Source organism: Camelina sativa, chromosome 2, assembly GCF_000633955.1.
Source record: "Camelina sativa cultivar DH55 chromosome 2, Cs, whole genome shotgun sequence".
Taxonomy (NCBI): domain Eukaryota; kingdom Viridiplantae; phylum Streptophyta; class Magnoliopsida; order Brassicales; family Brassicaceae; genus Camelina; species Camelina sativa.
The window spans coordinates 13,455,850-13,472,064 of record NC_025686.1 but is presented as its reverse complement, the minus strand read 5'-3'; the positions used below and the strand labels follow the sequence as shown (position 1 = coordinate 13,472,064).

Genomic DNA, 16,215 nt, shown 5'->3' with positions numbered 1-16,215 from the left:
GGCTGGTACGGATGATCGATGATGTTCGGACAACGGTACGGACGGCGATCGGAGATCGTCGATGGTACGGACGGCTATCGCTAGTCGGCGATGGTACGGACGATCGATGGAGATCGGACGTCAGTACGGACAGCTGGGTCGATATCTCGTCCGGTGGCTCGATGGTGATCGAAAGATGATACGCGATATGAGCTTGGACGATGATACGCGGATGATGATACGTGCGCTGGATAGTGATACGCGGATGGCTCGATCGATGGATCGGTCGTGACGTGGCAATGGTACCTCGTCAAAAAAAAAATGTATATTCGTGAGCAAACGCGTCCAAAAGCAAGCAGATAAGATATTTCTAGGGAGCAGTCAATGATTGAGGACAGCTCACGAAAATTCAATCCTAAGATTCACAAAAGCAAAAGGGAAAAAGCAAAGAAAAAATTTGAATACATACCTCAAACTTCATAGGGAATTTGAAATCTATACTAAATTTTTTTAGTCTTTGAAATATACTTTATGTATTCTACTAAATGACTATGTTATCCTCAATTACAAATTAAATTAAAATAAATAAAATATAATTAAATTAATTCATTTAAAAAAATTATTTATAAAAAAATTGTGTAAACTAGATATTCAGAATTTTGCTAAAGTTTTGTAGTTAGAATATTTAAAATTTAAAAATTTAAAAATTCGGTATTATTTAGTAATTTAATTTTAAAATTTTAGTATATAAAATTTTAAATATAATTAATTAGAATTATTTTTTTCCATTTATGTTTAGTAAATGTTTTAGATAATATTAGTTTTAAATAAATGTATAATTCACTAATAATTCTTTAGTTTTTTCATTTAATAAAAAAGTTTTGAAAAATAATTATATATTTTAATTTATTTTGAAATTTGTTAAAATTGTTTAATAATAAGGGTATTTCTGTCCTTTTCATTTCAGAATGTGTAGTTTCCAAATCACTATAATATTAAGTGTAGTTTTCATATTTCTTTTCAAATTTAGTATATTTTTCAAGTTGTCCCAAAAGCAAAAGCAAAAGATACTAAAAGACAAATTTTGCTTTATGACAAAAGGAAAACACAAATCCTAGAACAAAACTCTAACAAAATCGACCTAGATGCAAACAAGATGAACAATGATGCAAGCTAACAACCTAGATAAAAGAAAAACAAACTCACACATGCACAAAATAAATCAAATGACGAAATGGAACAAACTAGCAAGAAAATGATGCATGCTACCTTAAACAAGAGAGGCAACTCTATCTACTAAAGCCCAAAAGCAAAAGTAAAAGCAAGTTACTAAAAGGCAAGGTGACAACTCACCCATGGATCACAAGGTGCATAGGGAGCTATCCACGTCCACAATTTTTGTGGTCTTGACCAAAAGCACTTTAGAGGTGGCTAACCTCTCTACACACAAAAAGCAACTAATCCTAGACCACACAAGGATTCAAACGCGGATTTGACCAACTTTTGAATTTCAAAAGACTTGGCTAGAAATTAAAGAGGAAAGAGCAAGTGGTAGGAACCAAATGTCTTTCACCTTTATATTTACCAAGCGACAAGGTAAAAACACAAAAGAACAACTAAAACAAAGCACAAAACAAATCTAGCATCCTATAACAACAAAACAAAAAGCAAAACACCCTTTAAAAGATCTAGACAAAACAAAGTAAGAACACTCAAGAAAAGAAACAAGAACAGCAAGAACAAACTAGAAAGAACAACTAAGAACAAAGCTAGAAACGAGATGGAATCTAACAACCTAGAACACAAACGAAACTAACAACCTAAAGATTCAAGCTTTATACAAAAGAGAAGAGTTTTAGACCGACACAACCTTGTAGGAGCGTTTGAAGCTCTGATACCAAGCTGATGTGACCGCCGGACGCGGTCGTCTACCGAGTCGCACGGACGGACGGTCGCTGCGGACGGACGGAACGAAACTCTCTCGGGCCAAGGAAACTAGATGAGGCTTTCCTCGGACAAGGCTCGGTGATTTGAATCCAGGGAGGAAACAAACGGTGGAAGTGAGAGATGAGCTGAAACGAACGAGCGGATCAAGAGATCCGGCCTTTGGTCTCGGCTTTGGTCGAGCAGTCTCGGTCGCGGTACAGATGATGCGGAAATCGGTTCCCGGAGTTTGAAGGTAAACTGCGGAAATGGTTCTCGGTAACGCGGAAGTGGTTCTCGGTGAGGGGGTAAGAATCCTCGGTGATGCGGTAAGGATTCTCGGTGATGCGATAAGGAAGGTGGAGTCGAAGCGGAAGTACAACGAGCGGTAGAATCCGGACGTGATACGGTAGAGATTGACGCGAAGGTGGTTTGATGCGACGACACACGGGAGATGGCTCGGCCCGTGACACGGTCAACTAGTCGATGTCTAACCCGGTTCGAGATCAGCTAGGGTTTCTCGGTAGTCAAGTCCCGGACTTGGACTAAGGAGAGAGGCGAGACAAGAACAAGATTCTCTCTTGTGAAATTTAATTCAATACTTCAAGTCTGCCTTTACAAATGAGAGTCTATGCCTTTATATAGTGAGGCTTATATAAGGAGACTCTAAAACCCTAGAGAACGTGGCCTTGATCTAAACCACACACTTGTCCTAAAGCAAAAGCAAAAGTAAAGCAAGGGTAATGACCAAACAACGGTCATAGAAAGATCTAGACGAAATTCAAAAGGAAGGGGATAGGGTCGCCACGTCATTGGCTGGGACGTGGTGATAATCTTCACTTCCTTGGCTCCTAAGTCTTTCTTTAGGTGTTTCAAGATCACGAGCCAAGTGGGAACGAAGTGGAGATGCACTAGAGTCGCTGCCTCGTTAAAACCTCTTTGGTAAACCCATTGGGACAAACCCAAAGTAGGAAAAAGAGTACAGCTCCTTCTAATGGCTTAGGGGTGTCTTCACACTTGTGTGATGGTGAAGACACGCGAATCAAGCTTCCCAAAGCTGGTCAAGACTCAAGGCTCTTCATTGGTGATGCTAGCCATGAGCCATTGGGGGAGAGGGGGTGAGCTTGGGTTGAAATGTCTTTGGTGACATGTCTTGCTCCGCCTTGATGATCCTTGGGGGTTGAATGATGCCTCGTTGGTCGCCTACGCTAGCTCCTGGTCGCCAGTGCGGGTTGTCCGAGAGTTTGAGAGGCGTCCGAGTGGTGGCCGGGTAGTGTCCGAGGGCTGCGAGTGTTCTTGGCCGAAGGACCGATCCCGTGATCACATCATAGGTGGTCAAATCAATTCTTTTAAACTTTTCTGCAAAGCAGAGTGTCACAGTCTCCAAGCTCATATGGATCTTTCAACAATGATTTATGCATTTTCAATCTATCTATCTATTTTTGTTGTAAGCTTGTATTTATTAGCCTATTTTATCCAAACATTAGGTTGATGAGCTTCTACTCGTTATCTGCTTTTGGGATTTGAATGAATGTAAATAATTATGTTTGCGCAAAAAAAAAGTGTCTATGACCAACCAATCAAGGTTGAGAATTAAAAAAAAATGATTTGAGATAATTAAAGAAATAATAGAAAATTATAAGCACGGTAATATATAAATCCCAAGTAATTCAAAGATGAAAATATAAATTAAAGAAAATAATCTAAAAATACTATAATAAATTTTAAAATACAGTATTAGAAAAAAAGACGCGTATATTGATTTTTTTTGGGTCAATATGTTAATCTTATCTATTCCAAACTGAAAATGCACAAAGTATAAGAAAATTTTGGTACAAAAAAAAGAAAAATTTTACTTTCCCATTAAATGTTTGTTACAAATAGAACAAAGTTAAAAGCGGTGTTTTTGAATAAATTATTTTGTTAGATGAAAAATATGAGACAATCTATGTTTATATAGAAGTGAGCATTTTCAAAACTTATAATAAATAGATAACTGTATATTTTCCGTAATTCCTTTTCTATTATTTTTGTAGAATTAATAACTTAAAATTAAAAATAAGTAAATGATGTTATAATTTTGAAATATATATATATATATATATATAATTTCCTTATAATTACTTGTTTTAAAAAAACTTTTAAATTTTTGTAAATTTTTGATAATTATTTTTTTACATTATTAATATTGTTTAAAACAAAATATTTTGTTTTCTGTTGAAATTTCAAAACTCTCTTATTATATTAACTTGTACACATGTTAAAATTTTGTTAATGTCTAACTTTCAAAACCCAACTTTATATAATAAGATATATATCAACCTAGAGTTTTTGACTTTGTTTTATTTTACTTGAAATATAGATTTATTTAATTATACTCAAACAAAAGAAAAGGAGAGAGGCAATGTGGTTTGTTTTTATAATACACTAATTAAATTTTTTTTTTTTTTTTTGAATGTTTTTGAAGGAATGAGCCCCAACACAAGTAATGAAGAAACAAAAAAAGAACGAGGAAAAAGAGGAAGAGATTAAAAAGAAAGACGAAAAGCCAAAAAGGAGGATGTTGTCGGAAGCTCCTCCGCATAGATTATAAGAATAAGAGTTTGGTCGTTATAGTATGTTTTTGAAATATTAAATATATAGTAAATTATAACGACGCATGAAATAATAAATAAAATCATCTACTCTTACGGTATACCATTATAAATTTGTTGTTTTGTAATCTTTTGTATTATTACATTGTTTGGTATTGTTAGTTATTAATAATCATCTATCTTTGTTTTAATGTCTCATATTTCAATCTTAATCTATTTTTCTTATGTTTTGCTTAACTTTTTCCTTGTTGTTTGTTTAATTTTGTTAACTTGTTTATTTTTTGTTTAAATTACTATTATGTTTTATTATTACATTGTTTGGTATTGTTAGTTATTAATAGTCATCTATCTTTGTTTTAGTGTCTCATATTTCAATCTTAATTTATTTTTCTTATGTTTTGCTTACTTTTTCCTTGTTGTTTGTTTAATTTTGTTAACTTGTTTATTTTGTTTAAATAACTATTATGTTTTATTATTACATTTTTTGGTATTGTTAGTTATTAATAATCATCTATCTTTGTTTTAGTTTCTCATATTTCAATCTTAATTTTTTTTTCTTATGTTTTGCTTACCTTTTCTTTGTTGTTTGTTTAATTTTGTTAACTTGTTTATTTTTTGTTTAAATAACTATTATGTTTTATTACAGCTGTAATGAAAGTAACTTATGTTTAAATTAGTTAATATTTAAATTAATTCATTTCTTAAAAATATAATAAAATTATATGAAATTTATATAATTAATATCAATGGTTTTTTGAATGGTAACAATTTTTAAATTTGCTATATATGGATCAATCATATTCCTGAAGTTTGGGATACTTCTCACTAAAAAACATCGCATTTCAATTTGTAACTTAACGTTTTTGGTGATATCAGATAAATAAACCTATTTGAAAAATAAGCCATATCATTCATTGTAAATTTGAAAAGAAAATATTAAATGTGATAGTTATTTACTTATTACTGGGTCAAAATCTAGTATAAAGAAATATTTGAGTACTGTCACAAATTTGAAGACATTATGTCTTAGTAGACACACTTTTGATAAAATTGGAAGGAGACACACTTTTGATAAAAGTGTCTTTAACTTAAAGACCCTTTAAATTTTTGTTTGAGTTTCTGTTTTACGTTCATCTACGTACGAGCTCTCTGTTGAATTTTGGTATACACACATTCAACACTTCTCGTCGTACTATCCAATCCAATCACTGCACCGTGATGGAATAATCAGGTTCGTGGCGAATTGCGCTTGATCAGAGAGATGATTTCCAACCAGTTTAGATTAAGTTTGAAGTCATGGACTTTAGATTATCTTATGGGTGTGGTAGATAGATGATTATTTTAGATTACCAGTTTTATCTTAGTGTCAGTCAGAGTGTGGTAGATAGATGATGTTTTGTTCTCTTGGAATGGTATGATTTTAAGGCGAGGTTATGGAAGAAGCCACAAGTCTTGTTGCTTGTTGTATGCGGATGGTCTTTCTGCCACTCTTTGATGAACTTGAACGATTCATGTCGTTAGTGTCATTTTGTTTCTACTGTATGTGACTATGATAAGTGATTTGGTTTATGTTTTTACTTTTTAGAGAATGGCAATTGGCATTCTAGATCCCTCCTTGGTAAGATCGGTCTTTTATTCCTTAAAGTTGCTTGAGCATTCGGCTACTTCTTTCTTTTTGTATCCAGCTAGTAAGTTGTTCTTTCTTGATGTCAATTGTCAAACCTCTGTTTTACTTTGCCCTACTTCTTGGCTTTTGTTATGCTTTTACTATCTTTTACTCTGCTCTCAATATTTATTCTTTAGTTACATTCCTTGTGTTTCTTTTGTCCTTCCTCTTTACAGCTACCGGTTGAAGAAGGTTGGTGTTTAAGTGAACTGCCTCTTCCCTCCATTGTTTATTATGTATGCGTACCACTGAAAATAACTTAGCTACATAATCTAGACTTTGATTTTACCTCTTTTTTTCTTTCTTTCTTTCTTTCAGCTGATGGAGTTTGCACAAGGAAAGATAGTGCTGGCTGGCGTTAGAGGGAGGGTACAATATTGAGTCATTGCCAAAGTCTTAACTCGCATTTCTCCCAAGTTTTGCTTTAGGACAACTCAAATTCAGTTTTCTCCTGTAACATACTCACTAGAATCCTACACAGGTGGTATGGCTCTATATCATCTTATTTTCTAACATTCTCATTTGACAGTCTGAAACAATCTTTGTCTTATATGAATCGGCTATGATTTCTCTTTCCTCCCCAGTTCTCTAGTCATAACTCATAACTATTCTATAGCACATATGGCACTAGTTGGCAAAGCTCATCTGTTCCTTGTGGGTTTAGGTACGCAAGAGACATTTCGCATTGACAATATCAGAGATGAAATGTGGTGAGAAGACAGAGATTAGGAGAGCATCCCAAGTAGAAGATAAGTGTTATGTCAAGTTTGTTTGTGTGTTGATCGGTTATTCATGTTAAGTAGAAGAAGACATAACACTTGGTGAACCAACTTGTTTGAGTATATGCAAAACTTGTTTGCGGTATGGTATTACATACATAATTTTTCAAAAAAATCTGATAAAGCTGTAAATAGAACCTTGTTAAATACTTTTTTTCTCAATGGTTTAAAGAAGGCAAGATGGATTACTTACATAGCAATCAAGAGATGTCTCTTCACACTTTGGCTTTATTGTAAGTGGTTGTTTTATTCTGTCAATGTTTCGAAAAAAAAACCACAAAAGTCTAAATTAAAGATGAGTTTTTACTAGGAAGACAAGAACATAATTACATTAACTAAACTTTCCAAGAGTGTGTGTACCTTTTACATATTCTTCCACGAGTTTGAAGCATTCTGTGTTACGGGTAGTGAATATATATTCTCCTTTTCAGATTCTATTCATTAACTGCAAGAAAAGACATACCTCATAGAGTTCATCTGAGATCAGTGCCATTTCATGAGCATACGGAATACGATGGTTTTCCTCATTTTCACTTTCTGTGGACGGGTTTCCAAGAACATAGCCCTGTTTTTGTCAGTGTACCAAAGACCTAAACAATCAAATTTTTAACGCTCCATAAGGTATATAGAAGAAGCAACAAATACAAATAATTTCCTGCATCAAAGTGCTTTTTTTCTCGTTTTTCTTTTTCTCTCTCATAAGTGTTTGTCTTTTATATAACATAAGTGTTGCAAAGTGTTACAAGTAACAGTGCATCAAAGTGTTTATGCTGTTATAAAGAGAAAATAGTATATGATAAAAGAAACGGAGATTAAAAAATAAAAAGGGCTTGGAGATTGATATGCAGAAAAAAAAAAGAAAAAAAAAATCGCAAATAGATAGGCCAATGATGGTACACACTAAAACGTGGCCTCCAAGGTAAAGCAGACTCAATTTCTTTCCAACAGCGTTTAACTTGTTTGTGTGACTTGCAGTCCATAACCATTTTTAACCCTTCATCTCCTAAAGCATGGTTATCAATGTATATATTCATATACAGCTTTTTTAACCAGCTCATCTTCTTCTTTTGTAAAGCGCTTACCCCTCACCAGCTTAACTTCTTCCACTTCCTCTTCCGTTTCTTTCATCCTCAGACTGAAAATTTTTCACTTGGTCGGACAACTTTACCTTTTTTGAGCTTTTACTTGATAGGGTGGTCACATCTTTATCACTCTTACCAGACTCTTTCCTCTTCCTTTTCTTCTTTGCATTTTTACCATGATTGTTGTCTTCTTCAGGCCTCTGAAACTTCACTTTGCTTCTGCTTCTTCTTCTTTTCTTTGCATCTATAGTAGAGCTCAAGTCATTTTTCTCAGCCTCTGAATCCACACTTTGTTTCTTCTCCTTGCTTTTCTTTTCTTTTTTGCAGCTATTTTCGTAGAGTTCAAGTTGTTATCTTCAACTTCTGAATCCACACTCTGTTTTGTAGAGTTCAAGTTTTTTCATCTTTAACTTCTGAATCCACACTTCGTTTTTTCTTCTTCTTGATTTTCCTCTGTATCTCATTGTCTGTGTTTTCTTGAGTTCCAAAATCAATCTCATCCAGCTTTATCTTCCCCGTATTCATGTCAGCATCATCGAGTGGTTTCTCGTCCCCTTCATAAACTTTGGAGCTTTCACTGTTCCCTATCAGATCACCCTCAGATTCTTTCTTGCTCTTCTTCTTCTTTCCACCATCCTCAGATTCAGAATCAACCCTTTTAACCTTATTTTTATTTTTCCCATCATTCTCAGCTTCAGAATCTATCCTTTGCTTCTTCGGTTTCTTCTTTTCCTAACTACAATCGTCGTCACCCAATTTCTCTACAAAATTAAATATTCGGTTCACAATATACCGTAACAATTTCAGCAGACCGGAGTTTAAAAACGAATTCAGTTACATACGTAATCATGTAATAAAATAAACAATTAATTAATTCCATTAAATCATAAATCCATACAAAATGCTTAGTCCATTAATCCCCTTTTAGAAATTATACAGTACGAATCAACCATATGATGTCACACACACTCATTATAAACCTTTTAAAGAAACCAATCACCAAGAGATATGATGTCACACACACTCATTATAAACCTTCTAAAGAAACCAATAACCAAGAGATCCATATATATATGAACTCATGAGGATGGGAAATGGATTATGATCGAAAGAAAACATTTTTTTTCAAATGCACAAAGTGAAAATTTCGAGTACACACTTGATCCTATTAACTGCCCTTAATTAGGAATCAAGGGTGAACAGAAGATGCTCAATTGATCGGAATGTAAGCCATAAAATTAAATTTAAGTTAATGGTGAAGAGTAGACCTTTAGATCTCTCGATAATTTTGTCAAAGTGAAACTGATACATTGTTTCAAGTCATCTAGGTCTGCTTTTAGCGTGGGGTAAATAATGAATGTCTATAATCCACAACAATGTTGTTAGATGAGAAGTTACTTTAACTTTGTTATATAATCCAGCTTCGTTAACATCGGTAAACCCACCCCATTACTTAAACATACATTAACCCATTTAAACCCATCAAACCTATGTAATTATATCATTTGGTGATCATATGCAATTTTGCGGGAAAATGTATTTTTGTGTGATTTTTTTTTTTCATGACGGAAAAACTTCGATTTTTGGTTTTGGCAAGAAAACACGGTTTTGAATTAAAAACCAGTTGGATAACAAAAGAAAATTTTGTGTTTTTGGTAGGAAAACACGTTTTTACGGTTCTGGCGGGAAAACTCATGTTTATGGTTTTGGCGGGAGAACATGGTTAAAAAAAAAGTTTTACGCTTTTGCTGGGAAAACATATTTTTTTGCAGTTTTGACCAGAAAAATACAGTTTTGAAAAAACACATGATTTTAATATAAGATAATTTTGCATTTTTGGCAGAAAATATGTAATTTTGTATGATAAATATTTAATAAGAATAACAATATTAGCTAAAGAGGTCTAGATGGGTACCTATTTATTTATGATGAAATCCGTATAATGAATGAGACTAAATGGAGAAACTCATTTAATCCAATTTAACTTTTTCCCATAAATAGGTTTAATTAGGCTCATTTTAATTCAACATACCCTTTATTAATAAATGGGTGTTATATACCATATTAACATCCCTAAGAATGAGAGATAAACAAATATTTGTGTTATGATAAGTATTGATTGGTCACCACTAAAAAAAAAGCCCTCCATATCCATGAAAGGTCTTGAAAAAAAAAAAAGATAAATTGCATAGTCAGTTTCACTAAAAAATAATAAATAATTGCATAGTCCAAGTGTACAATTGACAAATTTAAAGTACGAAACAACAAAATATGCGCACTTGTCAATCTTTCTATGCTTAAGCATAATGAGAAGAAACCAAATGCTAGGAGGAAAAAGAAGTAACCGATCAAATTAAACCTCCAGCACTTTCATCTTTGCTATTACTGAGAGTTGTAAGATTATAGACCATTCCATTTATATATATATGAAGTAGTTAGTTGTGTCAAGATGACGAAAGAAATCGTGGTTAATTACAGTTTTCAACAAGAAAAGAATAAAAAAGGTAAAGTGGGTAACAAATATTAAGATTCCATTAGGGTGGAAAGACTTAGGACAATATGATTGTCCTAGATGTAACTTGTTAGTTCAGTTAATTTGTTATTTTAGTGTTGAACAGGACTATATATATATTATATCTAGAACTACGAGAGTTAAATGTTACATCCAAACTTTGTTAAACGTTGAATATAAACTGTTTAGTCAAGAGTCAGAACTATTCAAATACAGAGAAGAATGAGTACAAGTCAATAAATGAAGACTTGTCGCACAAGAAACAAGTAGTACTGGTACAGAAACAGAGTGAGTGCCTCCGACAAGATCAGAAGCAGAAACGTTGCCGTCCAATATCATCATCATTATCCAATAAAATATCAGGATATATTCACCGGTCGGATCATAAGATTGGACGGGCAGGAATAATATTCTTTTAGAGTGAGTTTTCTCAAGTTATCCAGCAGCAATATCCTTCTTCCAATCCCCATCTCGATCTCAATCTTCTTGCTTCTCAAATTTTTTGTCACACGCATCCGCAATCGCAGACGCAGCCTCCACTTGGTGGTTAGAGGGTCGGTCAGTGCGTGAGGTCCAAAGGAGCAGTCTTAGTAGACCTTATTATTCTTGCACTACAAAAAAAACAATCAATTTGCTATGAATATTTGCGAGGAAAACCATCCCTCACAAATTTGCGATAGAATTGCGAGGCATCTGCTACGAATATAAAAGCCCTAGCAAATGCCTCGCAAATTAACATGATTTTGGAGACAGTTCTTGCAAAAGTTTTGATTTTTTCCCGATAAAACTGTAAATCAAAACGTTGAGTGTTTATAGTTAGATTACACCCATAAGTTCTCTCGCCAACTCAGATATTAGTAACACTTAGCAACATCCCAAAGTATTTTGTTTTGTTTTTCAAACTTCAAACCGAAAGTTTTTAACTTAAACAAGTCTTTAATTTTTGCAGCTAGATTTTGAAACCTTAAAGAGTTTGCTGTTGCAGTTCTAATCTATATATACATTTTTGGAGACATTTAGCAAATAAATCCTAGAGTTGCTACTTATTTACAAAGAATGCCATTATCATTAAATTTGAAATTTAAATTTAAAACCAATATTTTGGGCTAAACAAAAAATTCCTAAAATATCTCAATAATCAATCAATAACTAATTACAATATCTAATTAAATTAATAACAATATCTTCAATTAATTATTTACTATCCTTATAACCAAACACAATTAAAAGATTTTGTTTGAAATATAAAATAATATTTTTTAAAATTAAAATTACGATTTTCCTTTCATCTTTTTTTTTAAAATTAAATATCTCAATAAAGATTTTGTATGATGTAGCGGGATGATTTTGTGTATTAATAAAAATTGAAAATTATATCATTAATTGTTAGTAAATCATCAGTTCATTATTTTGTTTAAACCATCGACTTAGAATATTAGGCATATCTAATTGAGTTTATTAAATTACGATTATGTAAAATAAACAAGCAGTACTATGTTGTATCACGGGTTATATTCTGATTTTAACAATTTAAATTGGTAAACCTAAATTTTTTAACCGGTAAACCTAAATAATATAATAGATATAAGGATATACATTTAAAATTTACAAAACATTAGTCATATATATATATTTAATCTACTAAAAATTATATATTTTTATTTTATTTTTAAAAATATAGTCTCGTGGTGTACCGCGGGTTAAAATCTTGTGTTCGTTATTGTTAAATGCAGCGTGGTTGTTTTCGAAGGACGTCTCCACTTAAAGTTTTTTTATGAATGAATAATGAGTTAAACTCTATGCATGTCCTCAATTCACCATTAAGTCACTACATTTGATTCAGTTTACGAGTAACCACGTTTTGTTGCGGTTGGTGCATTGGATTTTTTATTCTCTTTATCAACTTCTATCTTCTGTTCTACCACTCATGTCAGCTAACCTCTTCCTTCTTTAGGCCATTTTTATCGCCGAAACAGTTGACCTGTTCTTGGGCTTTTTAAAATTAGAAAATACTCCCTCCGTTTCATAATATAAGATGTTTTAGAGGTTTTTCTTTGTTTCATAATATAAGATGTTTTCAACTTTTTAGATTACTTTTAAAATACTTTTATATTTTCTTGTTATTTATTTTATGCAGTCTGTTTATGATTGGTTGAACTTTTTTTAAAGTGGTTATTTCTTAATTTGTGTGCTTTCACTCAAAACATCTTATATTTTGAAATGGAGGGAGTATTAAACAGTGGGCTTAGATCAGAAAAACTGATCTTATTTGAGAACTGTTTTTATGTTGTTCTTGTGCTACGTGTGCTATTTTCATTGACGTTTTTTTTGTTCGGTGGAGAGATTTCTCTCGTTTCGTCTTTCTTCGGTATTGTCGACCTAAATTTTTTTTTGTTCTCTCCCAACGGCGAATCGGCGATTTCATTTTCTTCCCGTCGATATTGTGCCGATCTCATCTCCGTTGTCTCCTCGTCTAAGCCCAGTGTCTCCTCTGTCTCCTCGGCGATCTCTTCGTCTACTCTGTCTTCGTCGTATCGCCAAGCTCCTCGTCTCCACTGTCTCCGGTATCTTGCGAAGCTCCTCAGCTCCTCTGCAAGAGATCTCCTCGTCTCCTCTGTCTCGGCTGGCTCGCAAATCTCATTTCCGGCGAACAAAGGCAAAGGTAATCTCATCTCCTTGGTTTCATCGATGTTTCATCGATTTGGGTTATTCAAATCTTTGAATTAGGTTTTGAGTGTCATGTGTTGTTCGCCGAATAATTATACCAACTGTCTTTGAGGCTGCATATGATATGTTGCTGATGCAGAGCCTTAACCAACGCCGAGCAGGAAAAGTTGTGAGCAACAACATACGCTACGCTGATGTTAAATCTACTAGTAACCCTCTGGGAACAACAGGTACCACCGTGTCTCAGTGGATTAAGAATCCTCCTGTCTCTGTTGATTTGCCATCCACTAGTGATCTGGGTATACAAGCTGGAGTCTATGGAGCTATGATGGTTTTGACTTACGTTAACGGTAGTTCCTTGGAGTCTTCTGGGATGCCTTATGCTGGTGCTGATGTTCATGGACTGATACTGGCCAGTAGCTTTGGAGCTTCTTTATACTTCATGACCAAAAAGAAGGTCAAGCTAGGTAATGATTGATAACTTCCATTCCTTCTTCTTCTGAGCCGGCCTCACCATAAGCGAGAGAGCACCTCTGATGTTGTTGTTATCTGTGTTGGTGGTACAGGAAAAGCAGCTGCGTTAACAGCAGAAGGATTAGTGGCTGGTGCAGTGGTGGGATCAGCCGTGGAGACCTGGCTCCACGTTGATGTGGTCCCGTTCCTTGGTCTCCATTCCCCAGCTGCAGTGGTGAGTGAATTCATAGTCTTCTCTCAGTTCTTGGTCTCTCTATGCTTAAGGTAGAACTTTGTACATTGGGCTTCTGCAAAATTGGCTCAACCTTGTCACGCTGGTATATGTACTCTGTTTATATTCATTTTGTACAGAACACTCAAAAGTAAACAACTCCTAGACATCAATCACTCTTCATGCTCATATTCGATTCCTTGGCATGATGCAAGGCCCTCTGACTCAGCTCTTGGAGGTGGCAGCAGACCCCTTCGTCAATCTACTTCAGATCAGAGCATCTCATCTCTCGCTTCTTTGCTGCTTCTAGTAGCACAGTTTTCACCAGCCGCTTTGCAATTCCCTGAATTCCATTTAACATCCAAGTTGTGTATATAATACATTCTCTTCATATGTCCTCTTACTCTCTCTCTCTCACTCTACAAATGGTAGTAATTGTATATTTCCTTGCGTCTTCTCTCTCTCTAGACATCCAGACAAGACCAAACCCACAAAAACCAACTGCGGAGTAAAGCGATTGGGCTACACAATTGTCATCTGCCTTGTGCGTTTTAAATAGAGAGATGATAAAATTAAGGTTGTTTTCCATCAAATAAATAAAAACAGCAGCATTGTATGTATCACTTGAGCATCATCAAGTTTTTGAATTTTTGCACCATATGTGGTATCATTACGGTTTATGATAAGAAAACGTGGTGAGCTGATTGGCGTTGGAAACTACATAATTATTCGGCAAAGTACATCAGCTCAGCAAGGTAACATACGACACTCAAAACCTAATTCAAAGTTTTGAATTAGGCCATACAATGATCCGTGATAGACAAGCACATCACAATTTAAAGGAAGATTTGATTGAGCATATATGAAATAAATTTGGATCTTAAACTATGTATTAATTAAATTTAATGTTTGTGTGTTTTAATTAATTAAGTAATATGTTTGTTTGGTTTTAAAAAAAAATTATTTACAATGTTTTGTTGTTTCATAAAAATTTGGTATTGTATTATGAATTTTAGTAAAAGTTTTATAAGTTTGAAATTTAAATGTTCTTTTATAATTTTTATAATTTATATGTTTATAAGTTTAAGAATATGATTAAGAATATTATATAATTGTAATAAGTTTAATTTTAATATTATATACCAAATTTATTAGATTTTATAATTGTTATATGTTTAAGAATATTATATTATTAAATCTTAAGATCTTATACATGTTCTCTCAATAGATAACTTTTTAGCAAAAGATCTTAACTACTGATCTTAGATTATTTTCCTAATATATTTAATCTAAAATCACCAAAAACAGTTTTGCCTATAAAGATGCCCTTATTTATACCACAAAATGTTCTATAATTAACTCACACACCAAAGGGATGACTCCTTTCTCACGTGCCAACTCATCATCAGATAATAATTAGTCTCCCACACGTGTGATCCCCCATACAAGGTACCAATCCTCTGTTTCTTTGTCCCAACATAGACCAGGTGCACCCTATCAATACTCCCGCCCTCGAAATGAAGCTTGTCCCCTCAAGCTTAATTGATGGAAATTGTTATAGGTTCAACAAGCATGAAAGTTCACCAAGCATCTCCAACGTGTACGCTCCTTAAGTCAATCCCATCTATGCCCATATAGAAAAGAACCTGTGATGAAAGTCACACTAGGTAGTTAAAAACCAGAAACTGCAGCTCCCTTTTTATCTCGTTGTACGTGAACGTTTGGGACACTGGCACAGAACTTGGTTGCCTCTTGTCATAGACTGTCCCAACACCAATTGAATAAAAAATACAGAAATTGCAGGTCTACTGTCTTGTCCAAAAGGGCAGCTTTCTCAAGTGATTCATGGGATACAAGTAGTCTTCTTTGAAATGAAAGCCCTTGATCATGATTGGAACCTGCTCGGTAGTTCTGTAGCAAGTTTTTTTGGATGTTTTCTAGGATCTGAAGGGGTTTCCCGTTTCAATCTTTTTTTCTTCTTTTTCCTCTTGGTTTTTACAATTTGTCTATTTCGAAGCGGCCATCAGTCCAGGAGAGAAGCAAGCTACCTTTCTTTTATCCACCTTCCCGGGCAGGAAAGAGAACGAAAAGAGGCCGCTGATGGTGTTCGTGGTAGGTTCGAGGATCTTACGCGACAGAGCGAACTCCTCGATCGTGTTCATTTTTTTTGGAAGCCTCTTTTGATCCATTGTACTGGAGCGATCTGAGAAGAACGATTAGGGTCATATTCTATACTAATGCCCATAGAGGAAGTGCTTCGTTTCAGATCAATTCTTCGCAGCAATCGCTTCGAGCCACCCCCTCGGTGAAAAACCGTAATACGCCCTG

The 16,215-nt window shown here is 34.1% G+C and overlaps 1 protein-coding gene and 1 long non-coding RNA gene across 3 annotated transcripts; both read left to right on the top strand.

Moving 5' to 3' along the window:
* On the top strand, positions 5,638-7,112 carry LOC104723965. Of its 2 annotated transcripts, none has more exons than XR_002033998.1 (3): positions 5,638-5,727; positions 6,481-6,646; positions 6,827-7,112. It is a non-coding gene; the product is annotated as an uncharacterized LOC104723965 (long non-coding RNA). The 2 variants fall into 2 exon arrangements; XR_002033997.1 differs by having other exon boundaries at positions 5,644-5,727; positions 6,082-6,646.
* Positions 12,756-14,510, top strand: LOC104723957. The gene is made up of 4 exons (XM_019230458.1): positions 12,756-13,197; positions 13,364-13,669; positions 13,769-13,940; positions 14,028-14,510. The coding sequence occupies exons 1-4, from the start codon at positions 12,756-12,758 to the stop codon at positions 14,263-14,265; spliced, it is 1,158 nt and encodes a 385-aa protein (XP_019086003.1). The 3' UTR covers positions 14,266-14,510.